Raw genomic sequence first — 26,372 nt, 5'->3', positions numbered from 1 at the left:
ACAAATTCTAGTGGTTCTGGTTTTATGTGGATTAAGCCATGTACACACAGTAATGTACAGTATCTGTATCTTCAGAAGGCCACTATTATGACCCCTGCCTGATCACATGGCAGTACAGGGCTGTCAGGCTTGCCCCTCCCATTAGCCCCATATGGTCAGCATTGCATCAGAGAACGTGTCTGATATTGCTGCAACTTCACAATTTAAACAAAGTATATTACTTATGGAAAGCAGTGCAATATAATATACAGAAAGAGCAAATGTTTAAGTAGTAGTATACTTATGTGTGTTTATAACTAAATGAGGCCGTAATCAATAATGTGATACATTTGCATTATTTTTACCCCCCCCCCCCCTTTTAACATACTGGGCCATATGCACTTCACTTTTTTACCTGACAATTCTCCCAGGAGATAATTTTGCTTCTTTAATTTAGAATAACTTTTTAGTACTTTGCAATGTAAAAAGTACCAAAAAGTAGTGGAAAAAGTACTATCAAAATTATGAGTATTTTTTTGCTTTCTAGTGATTTAAAAGACATTTTATCGACAAATTTCAAAATTTCACCTAGGAGAAAACTCAGGTGAAAAAGTTAATTGCATATGGGCCACAGGCATGTCAATTTCATCATGTATAGCAAAAGCTACAGTGGAGGAAATTATTATTTGACCCCTCACTGATTTTGTAAGTTTGTCCAATGACAAAGAAATGAAAAGTCTCAGAACAGTATCATTTCAATGGTAGGTTTATTTTAACAGTGGCAGATAGCACATCAAAAGTAAAATCGAAAAAATAACCTCAAATAAAAGATAGCAACTGATTTGCATTTCATTGAGTGAAATAAGTTTTTGAACCCTCTAACAATAAAAGACTTAAAGAGGAGCTGTTAGGTATAAGGTCTCAGAGAAAATAAACACATATCAGTAGCTAAAGATTGGCTGTACTTACATTACATATGCATTTGACTGTCCATGTTTGTACTTCACATAATTTTTATATAGTATTTGCAGAGAATGATGCTCCTGACAGCTCATGGCAGGTTCCATGTTTGTCTGTCTCCTATGAAGCCAAATGTGTCGTCATGTCCTGCCTGCTTCCTGATGATTCCACTCTCACAAACGCTGGTAATGAGTAACACTACTGTGCAGTGAATATTAATTAGCCATGTGGCTAGGAACAATAGCGGACTCCTGCAGTGTACTCTGCCCGAGATTTATTAGTGCTGTGAGCTAGACTGTTACATGCTGTTGTAACTTGAGCCTCACTAGCAGCCAGGGGAGGGCCCCAGAATGCTTTGCAGTATCTGTTATTCGGCTTGCGTCCTCCTTAGGAGCCTGGGAATACGGAGCCTTGCTGTCAGCAAACATCTAAAGTAAGAGAGATTTTTAACTGCAGTATTGCCTTTTTGGCTTCCTTCTAAACTGTTTAACACAGGAGAATAGAGGTTTAAATTAGCTTTTGCAGCCTGACAGTTACTCTTTAATACTTAGTGGAAAAACCCTTGTTTGCAAGCACAGAGGTCAAACGTTTCTTATAATTGATGACCAAGTTTGCACACATTTTAGGAGGAATGTTGGTCCACTCCTCTTTGCAGATCATCTCTAAATCCCTAAGGTTTCGAGGCCGTCTCTGTGCAACTCTAAACTTGAGCTCCCTCCATAGGTTTTCTATTGGATTAAGGTCCGGAGACTGACTAGGCCACTCCATGACCTTAATGTGCTTCTTCTTGAGCCACTCCTTTGTTGCCTTTGCTGTATGTTTTGGGTCATTGTCGTGCTGGAACACCCATCCACGACCCATTTTCAGTTTCCTGGCAGAGGGAAGGAGGTTGTCGTTCAGGATTTCCCGATACATGGCTCCGTCCATTTTTCCGTTAATGCGATTAAGTTGTCCTGTGCCCTTAGCAGAAAAACACCCCCATGCTTGACGGTGGGGACGGTGTTTTGGGGGTCATAGGCAGCATTTTTCTTCCTCCAAACACAGCGAGTTGAGTTAATACCAAAGAGCTCTATTTTGGTCTCATCAGACCACAGCACCTTCTCCCAGAATCATTCAGGTGTTCATTGGCAAACTTCAGACGGGCCTGCACATGTGCCTTCTTGAGCAGGGGGACCTTGCGAGCCCTGTAGGATTTTAATCCATTGCGGTGTAATGTGTTTACAATGGTTTTCTTGGTGACTGTGGTCCCTGCTAATTTGAGGTCATTCACTAACTCCTCCCGTGTAGTTCTAGGATGCTTTTTCACCTTTCTCAGAACCATTGACACCCCACGAGGTGAGATCTTGCGTGGAGCCCCAGAGCGAGGTCGATTGATGGTCATTTTGTGCTCCTTCCATTTTCGAACAATCGCACCAACAGTTGTCACCTTCTCTCCCAGCTTCTTGCTAATGGTTTTGTAGCCCATTCCATGCTTGTGCAGGTCTACAATTTTGTCTCTGACATCCTTGGACAGCTCTTTGGTCTTTCCAATGTTGGAGAGTTTGGAGTCTGCTTGATTGATTGATTCTGTGGACAAGTGTCTTTTATACATGTGACTAGTTAAGACAGGTGTCCTTAATGAGGGTGACTAATTGAGTAGAAGTGTCTAACCACTCTGTGGGAGCCAGAACTCTTAATGGTTGGTAGGGGTTCAAAAACTTATTTCACTCAATGAAATGCAAATCAGTTGCTATCTTTTATTTAAGGTTATTTTTTCGATTTTCCTTTTGATGTGCTATCTGCCACTGTTAAAATAAACCTACCATTGAAATGATACTGTTCTGAGACTTCATTTCATTGTCATTGGACAAACTTACAAAATCAGTGAGGGGTCAAATAATTATTTCCTCCACTGTATACTGACAGCAAAATGATCCTGCTTAAATAATGGGCCAAAAGGTACATACACATATACCAAAAGTGTGACCAATCAGGATAGAGGGTGATCCTGCAGGCAGGATTGCAGGGAACAAGCGCAGTACAGATGTATAGTGTTGCTATGGGGAGGTGAGGAGGGCTGACTGAATAGGGTATCCTGGCAGACAAGGTAAGGGGAATGAATGTGCTCAGAAGTCACTGAAATAACTGTACAGGCTGGGATCTCGGTTGTGATGGTCTGGAACGGGTTGTCCTGGCTGAGATTAGTACAGCAGGTGTACAGAGCTTCATAGCAGCTCTCACTGCTTCTACACAGTTAAATTTGCTCTGTAAAGGCAATACATATCTCTATTGTACTGCTGACAAAATCTAAAAACCGTGACTACAAAGCTGAAGATGCTGCTGAGTTTTTGTTTTTTGTGCAATATACACAATACAGGAGATAAGGTTGTATTTTAAAAAGACACACATAAATCAGTAATAGTTGTACACTTCAAATATTGACCGTAACATAATTTGAAGCTAGCTAGATTTTTTTTTTCATTTATTTATGAAAGTGGAGTTATGCTCTCAAGGCATCCCAACAGTCTTTCAAAACATATTTACCTTCTTCTGATATCGCAATCCAGTTTAAAGCCAAAGTGTTCTGCAATAGGCTTAAATACCTGTAGAAAAAAAAATAATTATTACATAATGATAATTGCATGAATGAAGTCCAACTCCAGACAGCAGGCAATACTAATTATCATCCTGCCAATATTGCAGGAATGCACTCCATGCCACCGTATAAGTTCTGTATACTAGTTGAGGCCCAGTGCACACCAAAAACCTCTAGCAGATCCACAAACGCGATTCTAGGCATGTTTAGAGAAGTTTTCTAAACATGCCTAGCGTTTTTTGGAGCGTTTTTGTGTAGCAGATTAGAAATATTGTTACAGTACAAGCTGTTACTGAACAGCTTCTGTAACAAAAACGCCTGGAAAACTGCTCTGATGTAGCGTTTTTAGAGCAGTTTTCCACTTTCCTATACTTTAACATTGAGGCAGAAACTCTTTAGAAATCTAAAAAATGCTGCAGCCTCTGAGTTTGTGTTTGTGGAAAACACGAGCCACTCTGGTGTGCATAAGCCCATTAACTTCCATTAGCCAAGCGCTTTCCCCCCTGCAAGCGTTTTAAAAAACGCTTCAGAACCGCTCTGGTGTGCACCAGCCCAAACTGCTGTTTTCTAGCTGATACAGAACTACAAGTCCCAGGACACTCTCAGACCTGGACTGGTCAATAAACCATGGTGCACAGCCTGGAGCTATTCTATACTGCAACCAACCACATTCCCAGGTGAACCTAATATAAGAAAACTGACTGATTGCTAAGGGCAACGGCAAGACTTCTGTTCTACTTTCCTAATATTTACAAACAATTGCTAGTAATGAGTTTAGTTTCTATGGCCTCTTGCACACTGCATGCGTTTCCGATTCAGCTTTTTAATACGGTAGGTTTTTACATCCGATTTTTAATCTTTACTGCAAGCTGCATTTTTTGATCCATTTTTCTGTTGAATGTATTCAGGGAAAATCGGAACTGAAAATCGGAATGGATTTGCAGTGTGCAGGGAGCCTTATTTGTGATATAGTTATCCAGTAAAATCATTCTAATATGGTACAGTTCTTAGTCCTGGCCACTGGTTCTACTTCTTCCTCCAGCTCTAAATGAGAAGTGCTATATCGCATGCTAGTTACTCCCAATTAACCTCTGCAGAGCCAAAGAGAGTTACTATGGCATATGGTGATTTGTTGTGCAGATAAACAGAAGGTACATCTGATATACTATACTCACCATTGTAGTGTAGTCAATTTGTGGAGCCATCTCTGCATTTGTGCCACCCTTGAAGATGAGTTCTGAGGGGGATTCAGCAAACAGGACACAAGGTAGGGAGACTTGAAGAAGCAAACACACACTCCTACCAGGACCAGAGAAAAAAAAATACATTGAGTGGGAACTGCAGAATGAAGACACAGTAAGAATATGTTGAGGAAGGAAAAGAGCAAAATACAGTGCAGATCATAGAAGGGGCAGAAGGTTAAGCTGCAGAGATTTGGGTTTATAGTGGAAAAAGAGCTGCATGCAGAAGGACTGATTTATCAAAACCAGTGCTGGAGCAGTTGTTTTACTCTAGATTTCCTTGCACTGGTTTGATAAAGCTACTCCACAAAGTTAATATTCCAGAGAGACAGTGGCTGTCAACTGAATATGAAGAAGAACAGGACACAGCCAGTGAGGATCGTGTATGAAGCAGCAGAGCAGGACGCAGGGAGTGGGCATTGTTTATGGAGTAGTAGAGCAGGACACAGGGAGTGGGTATTGTCTATGGAGCAGTAGTGCAGGACACAGGGAGTGGGCATTGTCTATGGAGCAGTAGTGCAGGAGGCAGGGAGTAGGCATTGTCTATGGAGCAGTAGTGCAGGACACAGGGAGTGGGCATTGTCTATGGAGCAGTAGTGCAGGACGCAGGGAGTGGGCATTGTCTATAGAGCAGTAGTGCAGGACGCAGGGAGTGGGCATTGTCTATAGAGCAGTAGTGCAGGACGCAGGGAGTGGGCATTGTCTATAGAGCAGTAGTGCAGGACGCAGGGAGTGGGCATTGTCTATAGAGCAGTAGTGCAGGACGCTGGGAGTGGGCATTGTCTATGGAGCAGTAGTGCAGGAGGCAGGGAGTAGGCATTGTCTATGGAGCAGTAGTGCAGGAGGCAGGGAGTGGGCATTGTCTATGGAGCAGTAGTGCAGGACACAGGGAGTGGGCATTGTCTATGGAGCAGTAGTGCAGGACGCAGGGAGTGGGCATTGTCTATGGAGCAGTAGTGCAGGAGGCAGGGAGTAGGCATTGTCTATGGAGCAGTAGTGCAGGAGGCAGGGAGTGGGCATTGTTTCTGGAGTAGTAGAGCAGGACACAGGGAGTGGGTATTTTCTAGGGAGCAGTAGAGCAGGACGCAGGGAGTGGGCATTTTCTATGCAGCAGTAGTGCAGGAGGCAGGGAGTAGGCATTGTCTATGGAGCAGTAGTGCAGGACACAGGGAGTGGGCATTGTTTCTAGAGTAGTAGAGCAGGACACAGGGAGTGGATATTTTCTATGGAGCAGTAGAGCAGGACGCAGGGAGTGGGCATTGTCTATGGAGCAGTAGTGCAGGAGGCAGGGAGTAGGCATTGTCTATGGAGCAGTAGTGCAGGACACAGGGAGTGGGCATTGTATATGGAGCAGTAGTGCAGGACGCAGGGAGTGGGCATTGTCTATGGAGCAGTAGTGCAGGAGGCAGGGAGTGGGCATTGTTTCTGGAGTAGTAGAGCAGGACACAGGGAGTGGGTATTTTCTATGGAGCAGTAGAGCAGGACGCAGGGAGTGGGCATTGTCTATGGAGCAGTAGTGCAGGAGGCAGGGAGTGGGCATTGTCTATGGAGCAGTAGTGCAGGACGCAGGGAGTGGGCATTGTTTCTGGAGTAGTAGAGCAGGACACAGGGAGTGGGTATTTTCTATGGAGCAGCAGAGCAGGATGCAGGGAGTGGGCATTGTCTATGGAGCAGTAGTGCAGGAGGCAGGGAGTGGGCATTGTCTATGGAACAGTAGTGCAGGAGGCAGGGAATGGGCATTGTCTATGGAGCAGGGCCGGGCCGAGGCATAGGCTGGAGAGGCTCCAGCCTCAGGGCGCAGTGTAGGAGGGGGCGCACAATTCATTCAGCTGTCATTCCTAATTGTGTTTGAAGCAGAAAGAAATAAGAAAAGGGGATACATGGCAGTGACTGCAAGCCAGATAACTAGATATTAAGGTGTTGGGGAGGTTGTGGGCCCTGTGGCACCTCTTAGTCTAATAGCAATCAGTGTGTGACGGCTGGGGTGGCAGGGATGGAGGGGCGCACTTTGGTGTCTCAGCCTTGGGTGCTGGAGGACCTTGTCCCGCCTCTGCTATGGAGCAGTAGTGCAGGATGTAGGAAGTGGGCATTGTCTATGGACAGTAGAGCAGGATGCAGGGAGTGAGCATTGTCTATGGAGCAGTAAAGCATTCAGCATCTGTAAAATACTTCTGTTGGACAGGCTTGGCCATCAAAAAAAATATATGCAAATGCATAATTTAATAAAGTTATCATGTAATTATAGATACTCAGGCCTCTCACCAAGCCCCCCGTGAGTACATACAGTTACATTGAGGTGAAAATGCAGACACGAAGTTAATACACTTTCTTGTCAGCTGGAGCAACAGGCAAAGTAACAGCCATTTTATCTAGTTAAAGGGGTTCTTTTGCGAAAAAAGTAGGCAGTTAAAAAATGTGACAGATGACAGGTTTTGGGCCAGTCCATCTTTTTAACCACCCTGGCGTTCTGATTAAATCGCCAGGGTGGCTGCGGGAGGGTTTTTTTTAAATAAAAAAAAAACTATTTCATGCAGCCAACTGAAAGTTGGCTGCATGAAAGCCCACTAGAGGGCGCTCCGGAGGCGATCTTCCGATCGCCTCCGGCGCCCAGAATAAACAAGGAAGGCCGCAATGAGCGGCCTTCCTTGTTTTGCTTATATCGTCGCCATAGCGACGAGCGGAGTGACGTCATCGACGTCAGCCGACGTCCTGACGTCAGCCGCCTCCGATCCAGCCCTTAGCGCTGGCCGGAACTTTTTGTTCCGGCTGCGCAGCGCTCAGGCGGCTAGGGGGGCCCTCTTTCGCCGCTGCTCGCGGCGAATCGCCGCAGAGCGGCGGCGATCAGGCAGCACACGTGGCTGGCAAAGTGCCGGCTGCGTGTGCTGCACTTTATTTGATAAAAATCGGCCCAGCAGGGCCTGAGCGGCAGCCTCCGGCGGTGATGGACGAGCTGAGCTCGTCCAGACCGCTCAGGAGGTTAAGGGGGATTCTCAGGGCTTTTTGTTTTCAACAGCATTTCCTGAACAACAGTTGCAAAATTTAACTGACATACTAGTGTGCAAGTGATTAGGGAGGCCGGCTGCTATCTTGCTATTTTGGCAGTTAAACTGTTGTTCAGGAAATGCTGTTGAAAACAAAGAAAGCCCTGAGAATCCCCCTTAATGCTGGGTACACACGATGAGATTTCCCGTTCGATTCCCGGATCGATTCGATTAAATCAAACATGTTCGATTGGATTTCGATCGTTTTTTCCGTCGATTTTGCATACCTATCATGAAAAAATCGATCGAAATCCAATCGAACATGTTTGATTTAATCGAATCGATCCGGGAATCGAACGGGAAATCTCATCGTGTGTACCCAGCATAAAAAGAGGGACTGGCCCAAATCCTGTCATCTGTCACATTGTTTAACTGCCTACTTTTTTCGCGAAAGAACCCCTTTAAAATAATTAATAAGCACATACATACAGAAACAATTTAAAACAAGATACAATCTAACCCAGCAGTCTTTGTGTCAGCAGTCAGTGCTCCTCCTTTTATCCTCCCAGGTGTAAAATCAATCTCTGTAGAGCCAATGGCTCCATTTTCCAACTTGCCGCCACACAAATCCCGAACGGTTTCCAGTCCTGATAAGTGCTGGGGCCTAAGAGAGGGAAGGAAGTAACATCTAAGCATTAATATAGTTGTGAACAATGATCCAAATTATTTAGAAGTGTTTAAAACAAATTTAGAAACTTCTAAGCCAACTCTAAATTATGAACACACTTACACTTCATATTAATAATTCAGAAGACTAAAAATCTGCAGTTATGGTAAAATAATAATAATAATAATAATAATCTGTAAACTTAAAGGGGAACTCCAGCCTAAACAAACATACTGTCATTAAGTTACATTAGTTATGTTAATTAAAATAGATAGGTAATATAATTTTTTACCCACCCTGTTTTAAAAGAACAGGCAAATGTTTGTGATTCATGGGGGCTGCCATCTTTGTCATGGGGGCAGCCATCTTTTTGGTTAAAAAGAGGTGACAGGGAACCTAAGACACAATTCCAACTGTCCTGTGTCCTGATAACCCCTCCCAGCTGCATACGCTAGGCTTCAAATATCAAATTCAAAATGTAAAAAAAAAAAAAAAAAAAAAAAAAAAAATTGCACCAAAACAGCAGAACGAGAACAACAACATCAGAAATCCCATCATGCTTTGCACAGTATCAGGGGGAAAATGCCAGGGCAGTTTTCTTCTGTGCAGCTAAAAATGAGGCTTGTATAAGAGAAACAAAGTTCTGATGCTGTAAAACTGTTAAAGAAACACCAGGCCTTTTCAGTGCTGCTGAGTCGATTTTAGTCTGGAGGTTCACTTTAAGAATGAGAGGTTCTGGAGATATGGGATGGGAAGAGGTTCAACAGCCCATATATGGTGGGAATGCTCAGTAACCCAAAAATTCTGGCAGCTCAGACCATGTCCAATTAAAAGCAATCTTTGGCCTAATAGAAAAAGGGCAAAATAATAGTACTAATCAACTAAAAGAACTAGGTACATTGATTGCACATAATATGATTGCCAAAAACTAAAAGAGTGCGGAAGTTTTGACGTTGGGAGAATGGAAAAAAATTACAGAGGGCCATCACACAGAATAAGGCCACTACCCTGTTCTAGACAGCACAACGCACTGTAGAGCCACCATCATTGCAGTACAACAAGTACTACTGAATGAGGCACAGGGGGAACCTGGGGCCTGGCAAGGAATGTGGGGAGTGCAACCTTCTTTCCTCCCTACCTTTCCTTGGGGCCCGCTCCTCAGTATGGAGAGCTATGCACATCAATGGAAAGCTGAAATGGCCAACAGAACACCAGGGAGAAATGGATAGGGAAGCACTAAGCCACCAAAAAAAGCTGTGTGTGTGGGAGGGGGGGGGGAGCACTAAACCAACAGGAAAATCTGGATGAGGGCGCTAGACCATCATGGAAAGTTGGATGGGGGACCATTAGACCAACAGGACATACTGTAAAGGGTAGGGTGGAAACTAGACCACCAGGGATTAATGAGAGATGGAGAGACCACTACACCACCTGAGCATACTATGATGGGGAGGGAGTAAGTAGACCACTGGAAATCCGCTAAAAGGGAGGGAGGACCACTTGACCACCAGGAACAACAAGGGGGATCACTAGAACACCAGGGAAAACTATAATTACATTATGCATAGAAAGAAGAGCTAGAAAGAAGATTATAGTACCTTAGGCCTGGAGTGCTTCTTCCTGCTCGGATCTTCAAGACACGCACACGCAATCCCAGAAGGCAGCTCAGCGCAGTACAGATACGAAGGATCTGTCCTCCCTATTTCAAAAACATCATAATGACAGTGACAATATTTACATATATGCTACACTAAATAAACCTAATATATTCCATGCACATGCATTAAAGAAAACATGCACTGTACTTTTTTTTTTTTTTTAATGGATACCTAAAGAGACTGTCAAAATGCTAAAGTAAATATGCCACTGTGTATTATAAGATCCTGATACTTACAGGTTCACCTGTTTGGCCGAGCTATGTTGTGCTGCTCAGCCCTGTTTGGAGCTTTGATTAGAGCCAGTCAAACAGAAGCAGAAGGAGTTGCGCACACTCTTTCCTACAACACGCCTACTGGATGTTTGCGATCCCAGAGTGCGGTTCTGAAATGTGCATGCCAAGAACACCCTTTGGCTGTGATCATGGGTCCACACACGCGAGACAGCTGTTAGATGTTGGGAGTCGCATCACTCCACCACTCACCTTCCTGGGCATCCTGCAGCTATGCTGTTCTGATAGGCTTGCTGTTTTACAACTTGTTTTTTGGACTTCACTGTTGCAAATGAAGAAGCATCAACCACATCATGTCAATGCCCTTGGATTCTCTTCTCTGGTTCCTCAATATTCAGACTGTCATTACGGGGAAAGCACGCCCCATAATGCAGTTGGGTAACACCCCAAAGGGTCAGCAGTGTTCCTACTACAGTCTCCTCCCTTATAGCCACCCCCTCCCCAAGTTGAGTTGTGTCTTGTGTGTTCACAAAAAATTTGTATAATATGAATGGCTGCTGGGCTGATCTTTTTCATCTCACAGCCTCTGAGTCCACAGACCCATGGTAAGTATGCAGGCCACTAGTTCTGACTTCTAGACTCCACTGAATGCATGATAGTTTCAGGAAGTACTATGACCAAAACATTAGTACAGTGGGGTGAGAAAGTTTGGGCAACCTTGTTAATTGTCATGATTTTCCTGTATAAATCGTTGGTTGTTACAACAAAAAAATGTCAGTTAAATATATCATATAGGAGACACACACAGTGATATTTGAGAAGTGGAATGACGTTTATTGGATTTACAGAAAGTGTGCAATAATTGTTTAAACAAAATTAGGCAGGAGCATAAATTTAGGCACTGTTATTTTATTGATTCCAAAACCTTTAGAACTAATTATTGGAACTCAAATTGGCTTGGTAAGCTCAGTAACCCCTGACTTATATACACAGGTAAATACAATTATGAGAAACAGTATTTAAGGGGTTCAATTGTAAGTTTTCCTCCTCTTTTAATTTTCCCTGAAGAGCAGCAACATGGGGGTCTCAAAACAACTCTCAAATGACCTGAAGACAAAGATTGTTCACCATCATGGTTTAGAGGAAGGAAACAGAAAGCTGTCTCAGAGATTTCAGCTGTCTGTTTCCACAGTTATGAACATATTGAGGAAATGGAAGACCACAGGCTCAGTCCAAGTTAACCTCCCTGGCGGTATGATTCCCGCGGCTGCAGGAGAATTTTTTTTCACTTTTTTTTTTTTTTTTTTTAGCATGTAGCTAGCCTAGCGCTAGCTACATGCTTCCCCCCTCCCTGCGGCGTCCTCTCGTAATGTCTGATCGTCGCCGGCGCCGCTTGCCCATAAGGAAATCCCGTTCTGAACGGGATTTCCTTGAGGGCTTCCCCCGTCGCCATGGCGACGAACGGAGTGAGGTCATCGACTTTGTGACATCACAGGGAGTCCCAATCCACCCTATAGCGCAGCCTGGCGGCAATTGGCCAGGCTGCGCAAGGGGTATGCGGGGGGGGGGGCTCCTGTATCGCGGCGGGTAGCGGCGCATTGGCGGCGGGCGGTGGTGATCGGACCAAACACGCAGCTAGCAAAGTGCTAGCTGCGTGTTTGAAAAAAAAAATGATGCAAATCGGCCCAGCAGGGCCTGAGCGGCACCCTCCGGCGGCTTACCCCGTGTCCAGCACAGGGTTACCGCTAAGGAGGTTAAGGCTTGAAGTGGCAGAGCAAGAAAATTCTCAGATAAACAGAAGCGACGAATGTTGAGAACAGTCAGTCAACCCACAGACCAGCACCAAAGACCTACATCATCTTGCTGCAGATGGAGTCACTGTGCATCGCAAAGGAAGCCTTTTCTCTGACCACAGCAAAAACAGAGCTGCTTGAGGTATGCTAAAGCACATTTGGACAAGCCAGTTTCATTTTGGAATAAGGTGCTGTGGACTGATGAAACTAAAATTGAGTTATTTGGGCATAACAAGGGGCGTTATGCATGGAGCAAAAACAACACAGCATTCCAAGAAAAACACCTACTACCTACAGTAAAATATGGTGGTGGTTCCATCATGCTGTGCGGCTGTGTGGCCAGTGCAGGGACTGGGAATCTTGTTAAAGTTGAGGAACGCATGGAGGCCACTCAGTATCAGCAGATTCTGGAGACCAATGTCCAGGAATCAGTGACAAAGCTGAAGCTGCGCAGGTGCTGTATGTTTCAACAAGACAAAGGCCCTAAACACTGCTCAAAATCCACGAAGGCATTTATGCCGGGGAACAAGTACAATGTTCTGGAATGGCCATCTCAGTTCCCAGACATGAATATATTGAAAATATGTGGTGTGAGTTAAAGAGAGCTGTCCATGCTCAGAAGCCACCAAACCTGAATGAACTAGAGATGTTTCGTATAGAGCATTGGTTCAAAATACCTTCAACCAGAAACCAGACTCTCATTGGAACCCACAGGAAGCATTTAGAGGCCGTAATTTCTGCAAAAGGAGGATCTACTAAATATTGATTTCATTTGTTTTTTGTGGTGCCCAAATTTATGCACCTGCCTCATTTTATTTAAACAATTATTGCGCACTTTCTGTAAATCCAATAAACTTAATTTCACTTCTCAAATATCCCTGTGTGTGTCTCTATGGAACTCACTTCCACAATCAGTACGAGAGGCTGAGTCCCCAGGGAGAAAAGCGCTATAAAAATATTATTGTTATTTAACTGACATTTTTTAAAATAACAACCAACGATTTATACAGGAAAATCATGATGATTAACAAGGTTGCACAAACTTTCGCACCCCACTATATGTCAGCAATTTAAAAATAAATAAAAACATGGTATCCGTATTTTTCTCAATTTAAATTTATTTTAAAGTTTAAGTCTGTTGGAAAGTTAAAATCTCAATTAGGGCCAGTGCACACCAAAAACCGCTAGTGGTTTTTGAAACGTTTTTTCAGAGAGATTCTAGGCATGTTTGGAGCGATTTTCTAATCATGCCTAGCATTTTCTGGAGTGTTTTTGTGTAGCGTTTTTTAAATTTTGTTACAGTACAGCTGTAACTGAACAGCTACTGTAACAAAAACGCTTGGAAAACCGCTCTGATCTAGCGTTTTTCAGAGCAGTTTTCCACTTTTCTATATATAACATTGAGGCAGAATCGCCTCAGAAATTAGCAAAAATGCTGCAGGACCAGAGTTTGCATTTGGGGAAAAAACGAATCGCTCTGGTGTGCACCATCCCATTGAAATACATTAGCCAAGCGGTTTTCAAACTGCAAGCGTTTTTAACCACTTGAGGACCTAGGGCTTTACCCCCCTTAACCACCCTGGCGTTCTATTAAGATCGCCAGGGCGGCTGCGGGAGGGTTTTTTTTAAATAAAAAAAAAACTATTTCATGCAGCCAACTGAAAGTTGGCTGCATGAAAGCCCACTAGATGGCGCTCCGGAGGCGTTCTTCCGATCGCCTCCGGCAGCCAGAAGTAATACGGAAGGCCGCAATGAGCAGCCTTCCGTGTTTGGCTTCTCCTGTCGCCATGGCGACGAGCGGAGTGACGTCATGGACGTCAGCCGACGTCCTGACGTCAGACGCCTCCGATCCAGCCCTTAGCGCTGGCCGGAACTATTTGTTCCGGCTGCGCAGGGCTCAGGCGGCTGGGGGGACCCTCTTTCGCCGCTGCTCGCGGCGGATCGCCGCAGAGCGGCGGCGATCGGGCAGCACACGCGGCTGGCAAAGTGCCGGCTGCGTGTGCTGCTCTTTATTTCAGCAAAATCGGCCCAGCAGGGCCTGAGCGGCAGCCATCGGCGGTGATGGACGAGCTGAGCTCGTCCATACCGCTAAGATGGTTAAGGACCGGCCACTTTTTTTCCATTCAGACCACTGCAGCTTTCATGGTTTATTGCTCGCTCATACAACCTACCACCTAAATGAATTTTGGCTCCTTTTCTTGTCACTAATAAAGCTTTCTTTTGGTGCTATTTGATGGCTCCTGTGATTTTTACTTTTTATTATATTCATCAAAAAAGACATGAATTTTGGCAAAAAAATGATTTTTTTTAACTTTCTGTGCTGACATTTTTCAAATAAAGTAAAATTTCTGTATACATGCAGCGCGAAAAATGTGGACAAACATGTTTTTGATTAAAAAAAACCCCATTCAGTGTATATTTATTGGTTTGGGTAAAAGTTATAGCGTTTACAAACTATGGTGCAAAAAGTGAATTTTCCCATTTTCAAGCATCTATGACTTTTCTGACCACCTGACATGTTTCATGAGGGGCTAGAATTCCAGGATAGTATAAATACCCCCCAAATGACCCCATTTTGGAAAGAAGACATCCCAAAGTATTCACTGAGAGGCATAGTGAGTTCATAGAAGATATTAATTTTTGTCACAAGTAAGCGGAAAATGACACTTTGTGACAAAAAAAAAAAAAAAAAGTTTCCATTTCTTCTAACTTGCGACAAAAAAAAAATGAAATCTGCCACGGACTCACCATGCCCCTCTCTGAATACCTTGAAGTGTCTACTTTCCAAAATGGGGTCATTTGTGGGGTGTGCTTACTGTCCTCGCATTTTGGGGGGTGCTAATTTGTAAGCACCCCCTGTAAAGCCTAAAGGTGCTCATTGGACTTTGGGCCCCTTAGCGCAGTTAGGCTGCAAAAAAGTGCCATGTGGTATTGCTGTACTCAGGAGAAGTAGTATAATGTGTTTTGGGGTGTATTTTTACACATACCGATGCTGGGTGGGAGAAATATCTCTGTAAATGACAATTTTTTAATTTTTTTTACACACAATTGTCCATTTACAGAGATCTTTCTCCCACTCAGCATGGGTATGTGTAAAAATACACCCCAAAACACATTATACTACTTCTCCTGAGTACGGCGATACCACGTGTGGCACTTTTTTGCAGCCTAACTGCGCTAAGGGGCCCAAAGTCCAATGAGTACCTTTAGGATTTCACAGATCATTTTTGTTTCAAGACTACTCCTCACGGTTTAGGGCCCCTAAAATGCCAGGGCAGTATAGGAACCCCACTAATGACCCCATTTTAGAAAGAAGACACCCCAAGGTATTCCGTTAGGAGTATGGTGAGTTCATAGAAGTTTTTATTTTTTTGTCACAAGTTAGCGGAAATTGATTTTAATTGGTTTTTTTTTCACAAAGTGTAATTTTTCACTAACTTCTGACAAAAAATAAAATCTTCTATGAACTCGCCATACACCTAACGGAATACCTTGGGGTGTCTTCTTTCTAGAATGGGGTCATTTGTGGGGTTCCTATACTGCCCTGGCATTTTAGGGGCCCTAAACCGTGAGGAGTAGTCTTGAAACCAACAATGTCGCAAAATGACCTGTGAAATCCTAAAGGTACTCATTGGACTTTGGGCCCCTTAGCGTACTTAGGGTGTAAAAAAGTGCCACATATGTGGTACCGCCGTACTTAGGAGAAGTAGTATAATGTGTTTTGGGGTGTATTTTTACACATACCCATGCTGGGTGGGAGAAATATCTCTGTAAATGACAATTGTTTGATTTTTTTTACACACAATTGTCCATTTACAGAGAGATTTCTCCCACCCAGCATGGGTATGTGTAAAAATACACCCCAAAACACATTATACTACTTCTCCTGAGTACGGCGATACCACGTGTGACACTTTTTTGCAGCCTAGGTGCGCTAAGGGGCCCAACGTCCTAATCACAGGTCATTTTGAGGCATTTGTTTTCTAGACTACTCCTCACGGTTTAGGGCCCCTAAAATGCCAGGGCAGTATAGGAACCCCACAAGTGACCCCATTTTAGAAAGAAGACACCCCAAGGTATTCAGTTAGGTGTATGGCGAGTTCATAGAAGATTTTATTTTTTGTCACAAGTTAGTGAAAAATGACACTTTGTGAAAAAAAAAAAAAAAATCAATTTCCGCTAACTTTTGACAAAAAATAAAATCATCTATGAACTCGTCATACACCTAACAGAATACATTGGGGTGTATTTTTTCTGAAATGGGGTCAGTTTGTGGGGTTCCTATACCGCCCAGGCATTTTACGGGCTCAAAACCGTGAGTAGTCTGGAAACCAAATGTCTCAAAATGACTGTTCAGGGGTATAAGCATCTGAAAATTTTGATGACAGGTGGTCTATGAGGGGGCGAATTTTGTGGAACCGGTTATAAGCAGGGTGGCCTTTTAGATGACAGGTTGTATTGGGCCTGATCTGATGGATAGGAGTGCTAGGGGGTGACAGGAGGTGATTGATGGGTGTCTCAGGGGGTGGTTAGAGGGGAAAATAGAAGCAATCAATGCACTGGGGAGGTGATCGGAAGGGGGTCTGAGGGGGATCTGAGGGTTTGGCCGAGTGATCAGGAGCCCACACGGGGCAAATTAGGGCCTGAACTGATGGGTAGGTGTGCTAGGGGGTGACAGGAGGTGATTGATGGGTGTCTCAAGGTGTGATTAGAGGGGGGAATAGATGCAAGCAATGCACTGGCGAGGTGATCAGGGCTGGGGTCTGAGGGCGTTCTGAGGGTATGGGCGGGTGATTGAGTGCCCTAGGGGCAGATAGGGGTCTAATCTGATGGGTAGCAGTGACAGGGGGTGATTGATGGGTAATTAGTGGGTGTTTGGAGGAGAGAACAGATGTAAACACTGCACTTGGGAGGTGATCTGATGTCGGATCTGCGGGCGATCTATTGGTGTGGGTGGGTGATCAGATTGCCCGCAAGGGGCAGGTTAGGGGCTGATTGATGGGTGGCAGTGACAGGGGGTGATTGATGGGTGATCAGTGGTTTATTACAGGGAAGGACAGATGTAAATAATGCCCTGGCGAATTGATAAGGGGGGGTCTGAGGGCAATCTGAGCGTGTAGGCAGGTGATTGGGTGCCCGTAAAGGGGCAGATTAGGGTCTGATCTGATGGGTAACAGTGACAGGTGGTGATAGGGGGTGATTGATGGGTAATTAGTGGGTGTTTAGAGGAGAGAATAGAGGAGAGAATAGATGTAAACACTGCGCTTGGGTGGTGATCGGATGTCGGATCTGCGGGCGATCTATTGGTGTGGGTGGGTGATCAGATTGCCCGCAAGGGGCAGGTTAGGGGCTGATTGATGGGTGGCAGTGACAGGGGGTGATTGATGGGTGGCAGTGACAGGGGGTGATTGATGGGTGATTGACAGGTGATTGACAGGTGATCAGTGGGTTATTACAGGGAAGCACAGATGTAAATATTGCACTGGCGAATTGATAAGGGGGGGGTCTGAGGGCAATCTGAGCGTGTAGGCGGGTGATTGGGTGCCCGCAAGGCGCAGGTTAGGGTCTGATCTGATGGGTAACAGTGACAGGTGGTGATAGGGGGTGATTGATGGGTGATTGATGGGTAATTAGTGGGTGTTTAGAGGAGAGAATTGATGTAAACCCTGCGCTTGGGTGGTGATCTGATGTCAGATCTGCGGGCGATCTATTGGTGTGGGTGGGTGATCAGATTGCCCGCAAGGGGCAGGTTAGAGGCTGATTGATGGGTGGCAGTGACAGGGGGTGATTGATGGGTGGCAGTGACAGGGGGTGATTGACGGGTGATTGACAGGTGATTGACAGGTGATCAGGGGGGATAGATGCATACAGTACACGGGGGGGGGGTAAAAAAAAAAATAGCGTGGACAGATAGTGACAGGGAGTGATTGATGGGTGATTAGGGGGGTGATTGGGTGCAAACAGGGGTCTGGGGGGTGGGCAGGGGGGGTCTGAGGGGTGCTGTGGGCGATCTGGGGCAGGGGGGGGGAGAAATCAGTGTGCTTGGGTGCGACATAGGGTGGCTGCAGCCTGCCCTGGTGGTCCCTCGGACACTGGGACCACCAGGGCAGGAGGCAGCCTGTATAATACACTTTGTAAACATTACAAAGTGTATTATACACTTTGTATGCGGCGATCGTCGGGTTAACATCCCGCCGGCGCTTCCGTATGGCCGGCGGGATGTTGCGGCGGGTGAGCGGAGACAGGCGCCGACGGAGGATCGCGTCACGGATGACGCGATCGCTCCGCCCATGCCCCTACAAGGACCGCCGCCATTTGTCTATACGGCGGTCCTTGCGGGGTTCACTTCCCGGCCGCCATTTGTCAATACGGCGGTCGGGAAGTGGTTAAAAATGCTCAAGACCGCTCTTGGTGTGCACCAGCCCTTAAGCCTAGTGCACACCAGAGCGGTTCTGCTGCGGTTTGCGATCCGCTAGGGTAATGTATTTCAATGGGCTGGTGCACACCAGAGCGGGAGGCGTTTTGCAGAAACGCATACTCCCAGGCTGCTGCAGATTTTGGATTGCGGATGCGTTTCTGCCTCAATGTTAAGTATAGGAAAAACGTAAACCACTCTGAAAAACAGCACTTCAGAGTGGTTTGCCAGGCGGTTTTTGTTACAGTAGCTGTTCAGTAACAGCTTTACCGTAACAATACATGAAATCTACTACACCAAAAACGCTTCACAAAACCGCAAAATGCTAGCTGAAACGCTACAGAAAAATAACAAAAAGCGTTTCAAAATCTGCTAGCATTTTGCGGATCTGCTAGCGGTTTTTGGTGTGCACCAGGCCAAAGAGTTGGTGTCTATCTACTAACTGAAGAGAGAGAGCCTCTTGTCTTTATATTGTCAGCTGCATTACAAGGAGCGGGAGATCTTTGTAATGTGGGCATGGATACCAAAGATTTTCATCAAATGTAAAGTTTTTTGTGTTTTTTTTTAACCGGTTGGATTTCAGCTGTTTTTCAATCATTTACTAAGCCAATAATAAATGGCAAAGTCGTCATGCGATACATTTGAGGACAAGCCATTCAATGTTCTCCATAATGTGCTGCAGAAACAGTGTTGAGGTAAATACATGTCGAGTTTACGATATAGTTAAAACCACTAAAGCTATCTACATGACATCTAAGAATGGGGAAGTTCACTGTTCATTTACACCTAAAGTGCGTTTAACATAGCTCACTTACCCCCTCCATGATGCTGCCATCAATATCTATAGGCACACCATCCTCTGCCATATTTGTGACTGCTTTCTGTTCCTTCCCTCGTGAAACCTAAGCATAAAGATGAAAAGTAATTTTTGCATGCCCTGCTTTGCCAACATGTGCAATGCCCTCCAATAAGCATATCTGCCTGTTAATTCATGCTACAAGTAGACAAATGTACCAGGCTTTGTGTGCCTAGATTAAATGGAACCTAAACTGAAAAGGCTATAGATTTTTCCTTTTAAAACCATACCAGTTGCCTGACTGTCCAGCTGATTCTGTGTCTCTACTTTTAGCCACAGCCCCTCAACAAGCATGCAGATCAGGTGCTCTGACTGAAGTCAGACTGGATTAGCTGCATGCTTGTTTCAGGCGTGTGATTCAGCCACTACTCAGCCAAAGAGATCAGCAGGACTGAAAAGCAACCGGTATTGTCTAAAAGGAAACATCCATATCCCTCTCAGTTTAGGTTCCCTTTAACGGCCTCTATTCATAAAACTTTTTCTGCCAGTTTTCCGCTCAAAACAGCTGATTTCCCGTCCATTTAGCAAAGTGTGCATTCATAAAAGCTGTTTCCGCATGAAAATCTACAATCCCCCAGCAGAGCGAGAAATTTCCGCCTTGTGCTGTGTTTTTCTAGATTTATCTAGAAAAAGTTACAAAATGTCAATTCATAAATATTAGAGGAAGCGGTATGCGGGCAGGAAATACCGCTTCCTCTGATGTAGCGAGAAGAGTTTGGATTACATGAAAGTGAATTGGACAGACCTCCCAGAGAGAGCAGCGCACGGAGGGACTCTGCCGGCTTCAGTGTTTCTGCATGCCTTCCGACAGCTTACCGCCAGCCTTCAGCGGGAGATCTCCGCACTTGTATCGTAGCTGGCAAGATTTTTATGAATGACCACCCAGATGTCTAAAATACCGCTGTGGTATTTTACCTCCACAAGTTTTTACTCCACATTTGTTTTATGAATAGAGGCTAATGTGTGTAAATGTGTGACATATGCATCAAGCAGACTCTGTAAAGCTCCTTTCTATAGGGAACCTGAAGTGAGAGATATGAAGGCTGCCATGTTTATTTCCCATTGTGTTGCGTTCCCTGAAACAGCAACAGAATGGGAAAGTGGCGCCGCATGTTATCGTCTTATACAGTGAAGCATACAGTCAATGGAGAGTATGCTTCAGTTAGTTATCATACGAATTTTGTGGTAACGCACTGCATGCAGTGTGTTACAATTCCAAACAATGTTATACCGCAACATACCCGCTGCACTGTGAACACTGCATAGATGGTGCATTGCAGTACAGCAAGTTGCGTTACAAAGCAGCCACTATGCCACAACACACTGCACCACCGTGTACCTGTAACCTAGCTTGTTACCTGGCAATCCTGCTGATCTCTTTGGCTGCAGTGTCTGAATCAAACATCTGAAACAAGCATGTGGCTAACCAATCAGTCTTGAGTCAAAGACAACTGATTTGCATGTTTGTTCAGGGTAACAGGGTTCATGGCTAAAAGTATTAAAGCAAAAGGATCAGCAGGACTGCTAGGCAATGTGCATTGTTCCAAGGGAAATACATGTCACCCTCAACATTATTCTAACTTCAGGTGTGCTTTGTGTATAATTCCCCCACCAACTCAGCAAGTCAATGAACAGTCCCATGTAATATACCTGGATCTGCTTTCTGCCGGCTTCTGCCACCCAGAGCCCGCCTCTTCCTGTTAACCCCACCAATACCAGGAACAGCGGTATACTGCTTATGCTTTTCCAATCTGGACTATTAGTAACTAAGTCAGTCACCGTCCACGTATTTATTTCAATCTATGTTTAAAAGCAAATAATAAATCAACCAGATCGTACAATTTATTTCCATCCAAAAAAATGTCGGTTGGTACCACTGACAGCGACATGTCAAAATTAGGCTCCGCCCACCGATTTGCGACGTTCACACTCCGCCCTTTCCTACTGAGCAGCGCCTCCTGCTTTGACAACTAGGCATGGGGTTTATCTCAGTTCCTATTGGCTGCCAGGCGCTCACACCCCCCTCCCTCCCCATCTCCTTGGCATACTCACAAATCACTGTCGCTCCTGTCTCCGGATTGGACGCGGGAGGTCGTTCGCTGATATGATTGGTCGTGCGAGCTGTTCCGGGTAACATGGCGGCTGTGAGAGCGCTGAGGAGCGGCAGCCGGTCACTCGTCCATCTGGTGAGATGAGCTGCAGACGTCACGTCTCTGCGGGGCTTTATATGTATTTAGCACCTGCAGGGAGGGATTCATGGAGGAGAGGCTCAGTGGGGTGACCCTGCCCTCTGCAGGCACACTGTTATCTGCAGGGCATTGCCGTGCAGGTGTATTTATACTGAAAGGTTGTTTTTAGAATGGATTCCTGATCTCTAATGCATTATTCTTGCATTATTGATTTACCCCCATTCGATAATGCTGGCACATCACCTACTGTATGTACATTATATTTGCAGCTATCTGCTCATATTCAAACCAGCTACAAGTATTACTATTGCAAATATTATAATTTTTTATTATTCCTTTATAAAGCACCAACATATTCTGTGGCACTGTACAGAGGAAGGGCCGGTTCACACTGCACAAATCAAAACCTGATCTGTATCAAACCTGATCCATCATACGGGCCAGTTTTTCTTTGTGCATACGTTTTTTTTCCATCTTTGACTTTCCGCTCTATTAACGAGCTGTTAGGACGATGAATCTGTCTATCCGGATTTATCGCAGCTTACTTAACCGTTGGAATGGAGTAATGTGAATGGATCCTACTGATTTAACATAGGATCCATTTGCATCTGGTAGGACCCGTCGGTTTGGTTCCACTAAATTGACCGTTTTGAATCCCAGTATGGACTGACCCTAACAACAAAGCATACGTAATAAAACAGACATGACTAAATATAGACATTTGGTAAACAATACGGAATTGTTAAACATAGTGCTAGTCATTATAATTACAGTAAAAAATGTGACATGATGAAAATGTATAGCAGATTCCAAGATACAAAGTGGTGAGCGAGCCCTGCCCTTGCAAGCTTACAATTTAAAGTATGCATTGATTGTTAGGCTACATTCAGTCGAGCGTTGTGGTGTAATGTAACGGCTGCAACGTCGCACTGCAATGTGCCACCTATAGTGAGGATCACGGTGCGGTCTGAATGTCATCCCATAAAACGTGCATTAGCAGCGAAGCATACATTGACTGTAAGCTTCACTGTGTGGGACCCAAAGTGCGGATAACGCGCTGTGCCACTTTTCTGTCCTGTTGCATCCCAGTATTTAGAGTGAACGCAATTCTTACTGTGAATATAGCCTTTGTAAAATCACTAGCCTATACTCCTCTTGTAAGGAGTGTCTACTGAAATGGCTGATAGGAGCCACACAAGTGTAATAAAGACTGGAAGCCGGATAGGTGAAGTGGATTATTTAGGGACACGTTATAAAAAAATTAAATTCATAATTTTTCTAAATGGTTTAAAAAAAAATTAAGGTCTTTTAGATAATTTTTTTTCACATTTTCCCACAGAATAAAATTTAGCATTTTTGCATAATTGTGAAATTTCAGAATGTAATTACGGTTATGTGAAAAATTTCACATTTGCCAGAAGTTTCACATTACAATTTTGCATTGTAATTGCAAATTTTGATGTGAAATTTGAGCTCCACACTAGTGGTTACTACATCTTCCAGCATGCATTGCAGTTGCTAGGGACATAGGACTTCATATTGACACAGAGACATGGAAAACGGAAAGCCCCCCACAGGTAAGTAAATGACTGTTGCACCTCCCTAAGGCGCACAAAATTCACGAGCCTCCTTTGGGAGGACGTTTGTTTGAGAAGTTTTGAAAATTCAATGCACAGTTCACTTTAAGGTGTGTGTGATTCAGACACTACTGCAGCCTAAGATAGCAGGACTGCCAGGCAACTGGTATTGTTTAAAAGGAAATAAATGCACTGCAAAGTTTGTATGTTCACCCCATGTCTGTGTGGGTTTCCTCTGGGCACTCCGGTTTCCTCCCATATCCCATACATACAGATAAGTTAACTGGCTTCCCCCTAAATTGGCCCTTTTACTATGATACAATAACCATCCAAGTATAAATATGTATACAAACTCAGACTCCACAAATCAGGTAAGCAATATAAATAGCACAGTAAATAAAGTGCTAAGTGTATACAGAGTAGGTAATGTGAGCAAACAACAATATAATGGAGCCAGATTGCACTCCTAAAGAAAATGTGCAATGATCAAATGATGTGAGACAAATAGATAATGAAATCTGAACAAGTACCCATTGCTTGGTAAAGATGACAGCCAAGGAGCCTGTAAACCCCCCTTATAAGCAACACTGACAGGTAATGCAATGAATATAACCAATGCCAAGGGAGCACTAAATGGATGCTAAACTGATCGGGAGAAAGCCAGTAGGGTGAAGTTGCACCAAAAAAGGAAAAGTAATGCCCGAGGGGGGACCACCAGCAAAGTCTTACCGAGCAGTGGCGGAGAGCCACGCTACCCCACAGACCTCGTCACAAATTGCCGTGTTATGTGGCTTCTTCCGGAACATACATACATACATACATACATACATACATACATACATAGACCTATGACTATGGTAGGGATTCGATTGTGAGCCCCTCAGAGGAACAGTTAAGTGACAAGACAATCTACTGTATACAGCGCTGCAGAAGATGTCAGTGCTATATAAACAGCAGCCTCCATATCTATCTTGCTTCAGGTTCCCTTTTAAGGCTGCCTTTATACTTGTGCGGTGTCCCCACCTGCCGTGGGAGCCTGCCACGAAATCATCACACAAAACCATAGTTCATATGACTCTGCAGCAGAGTGCGCTGCCAGGGTCATATGCATAGTCATGGGTGAAAAGTGCATAGAGGAGAGGGCTTAATACACAGCCCTGTGGCACGCCAGTGCTCAGGGTAAGGGTGGAGGATGTCTGTTTTCCTAGTCTGACAGTTTGAGGGTGATTAGTAAGGAAGTCCAATAACCAAGTACATATGGAGGGAGCAAGACCTAGTGCATGGAGTTTGTTGGTCAGCTGGCTAGGTACAATGGTGTTAAATGCTGAGCTGTAGTCAACAAAGAGCATCCTAACATAGGAGTTGGGCTTTTCCAGGTGTGAGAGGGCAGCATGGAGAGCTACACAGATGGCATCCTCAGTCGATCTATTTGTTCGGTAAGCAAACTGGTGTTGATCTAGATTTGCTGGGATGGAGGCCTTGATGTGTGTGGCTACCAGTCGTTCAAAGCACTTGGCGATGACAGGGGTTAGAGCAACTGGTCGATAATCATTAAGACAGGTTATCCTAGGATTTTTTGGGACTGGCACAATGGTTGTAGATTTAAGGCATGATGGAACTACACCCAAGGACAGAGAGAGGTTGAATATTTGTGTAAAAACTTTCGCTAGTTGACCAGCACAGGCCTGGAGCACACGTCCTTGCACACCATCAGGACCTGCAGCTTTCCTGGTGTTGATATTTGTGAGTGCTTGCTGCACTACATGTATGTGAAGGATTAATGGCTGTGAGTCTGTAGTGGGCCCAAAGTTGACTGGAGGCCGATTGTTGTCTTTTTCAAATCTAGCAAAGAAGTTGTTAAGTTCCTCTGCTAGGCTGGGGATGTTATTGTCCAGTGTATATTGAGTGCTATTCTTTTTTTTGTAATCTGTGAATAGTTGAATGCTTTGCCACATCCTCCTTGGGTTCGAGTCATTTTCAAAGTTTTCCTCAATCCTTTGTTTGTATTTAAGTTTTGCATTTCGTATGCCTTTTTTCAGACTTGCTCTGGCTGAAGAATATGCGTCTTTGTCCTGTATTTTAAAAGCTTTGTTTCTATTCTTTAGAAGTCCCTTGAGTTCTTTTGTTATCCATGGTTTATGATTTGGATAAACCGTAATTCTTTTGTTGACAGTGATAGTGTCCACACAGAAATTAACATATGACAATACAGAGGAAGTACTCGTCTCCAGGTCTGTTTCATGAAAGAAAATATCCCAATCCGTATTTTCAAAGCAATCTTGGAGCTGAGAGACGGCAGTCTCAGGCCAGACTTTAACAGACTTGCTAATTGATTTAGCAGTGTTGATAATGGCTTTGTATGCGGGAATAAGAAACAAAGATAGATGGTCAGACTGTCCCAGTGGGGGGCGTTGGGTGATCTTATAGGCACTTTTTATGTTTGTATAGACATGATCCAAGGTGTTTTCTCCTCTGGTTTTACAGTCCACATGCTGATAAAATCTGGGAAATACCTTCTTAAGATTTGCTTGGTTAAAATCTCCAGCAAGGATGAAAATTGCATCAGGGTGTAAATTCTGTTGCTTACTAATGATATCAAACAGTTGTTCATTTGCTGACTTAGGCCCCGTTCACACTTGCGGTTTTGCAAAAACCGCACCGGATGTCCGGACCGCACCGGAGCCGGATCGGACCTGAACCGTACGGTTCCTGTCCGGATCCGGTCCGGATCCGGTCCGGTTGCATACGGTTTCCGTGCGGTATGAACACGGTTCCGGTCCGGATCCGGATTCTTAAAGAGATAACAACCTGTATAAATACCTGGGGTTCTGGGAGGTCAGCAGAAGCTCTGGGGTCATTGTTGGAGACAGCTGGACGTGTGGAGACCATCCTTGGATACAGAGACAGCAGTTGGGACCATGGATCCAGTCATTTTTTACGCTTATTACCTGGGAATTCTCTCCTTCCTGTTGTTTACCTACTACTATGTGGGGAGAAGGCGTGCTCCTCGCAGGAGATGGTGGGTGCACCCTCTACTAGCCAGGAGGCAGAGGAAGGGAGAGTTCCAGGCCCTCTACCGGGACCTCAGACGACACCCACAGAAGTTCTACAGCTACACTCGGATGTCTATTCCCCTGTAAGTATATAGGCCTAAATACACCAACCCCCACCATTCCTAAACACCCCACCCTCACCCCCACAACACCTCATCCCTGTATACCTAGCTAAACACACCACCCTGACCCCCACAC

General features: G+C 44.6%; 2 protein-coding genes across 4 annotated transcripts in view; one reads left to right on the top strand and one right to left on the bottom strand.

Annotated features, from left to right (window-relative positions):
• The window catches only part of RTCA (RNA 3'-terminal phosphate cyclase), a 32,852-nt gene extending 11,552 nt beyond the window's left edge, over nt 1-21,300 (bottom strand). The window contains exons 1-6 of one of the 3 annotated variants that reach the window (XM_068239992.1): nt 21,195-21,300; nt 19,315-19,401; nt 10,002-10,102; nt 8,257-8,424; nt 4,690-4,813; nt 3,463-3,521 (exon numbers count right to left, since the gene is read on the bottom strand). In XM_068239992.1, coding sequence (XP_068096093.1) covers nt 3,463-3,521; nt 4,690-4,813; nt 8,257-8,424; nt 10,002-10,102; nt 19,315-19,365 — 503 coding nt within the window. In that variant the 5' untranslated portion in view covers nt 19,366-19,401; nt 21,195-21,300. Of the gene's footprint in view, nt 1-3,462; nt 3,522-4,689; nt 4,814-8,256; nt 8,425-10,001; nt 10,103-19,314; nt 19,402-21,005 lie in introns of all 3 variants that reach the window. The other 2 variants (XM_068239991.1, XM_068239993.1) reach the window with 2 other exon arrangements.
• A 101-nt stretch (nt 21,301-21,401) lies between these two features.
• The window catches only part of DBT (dihydrolipoamide branched chain transacylase E2), a 43,718-nt gene continuing 38,747 nt past the window's right edge, over nt 21,402-26,372 (top strand). The window contains exon 1 of the mRNA XM_068239990.1: nt 21,402-21,541. Coding sequence (XP_068096091.1) covers nt 21,491-21,541 — 51 coding nt within the window. The 5' untranslated portion in view covers nt 21,402-21,490. The remainder of the gene's footprint in view (nt 21,542-26,372) is intronic.

Source organism: Hyperolius riggenbachi, chromosome 6 (assembly GCF_040937935.1).
Source record: "Hyperolius riggenbachi isolate aHypRig1 chromosome 6, aHypRig1.pri, whole genome shotgun sequence".
NCBI classification, from domain to species: Eukaryota; Metazoa; Chordata; class Amphibia; order Anura; family Hyperoliidae; genus Hyperolius; species Hyperolius riggenbachi.
This window is presented reverse-complemented; position numbering and strand designations above follow the sequence as displayed.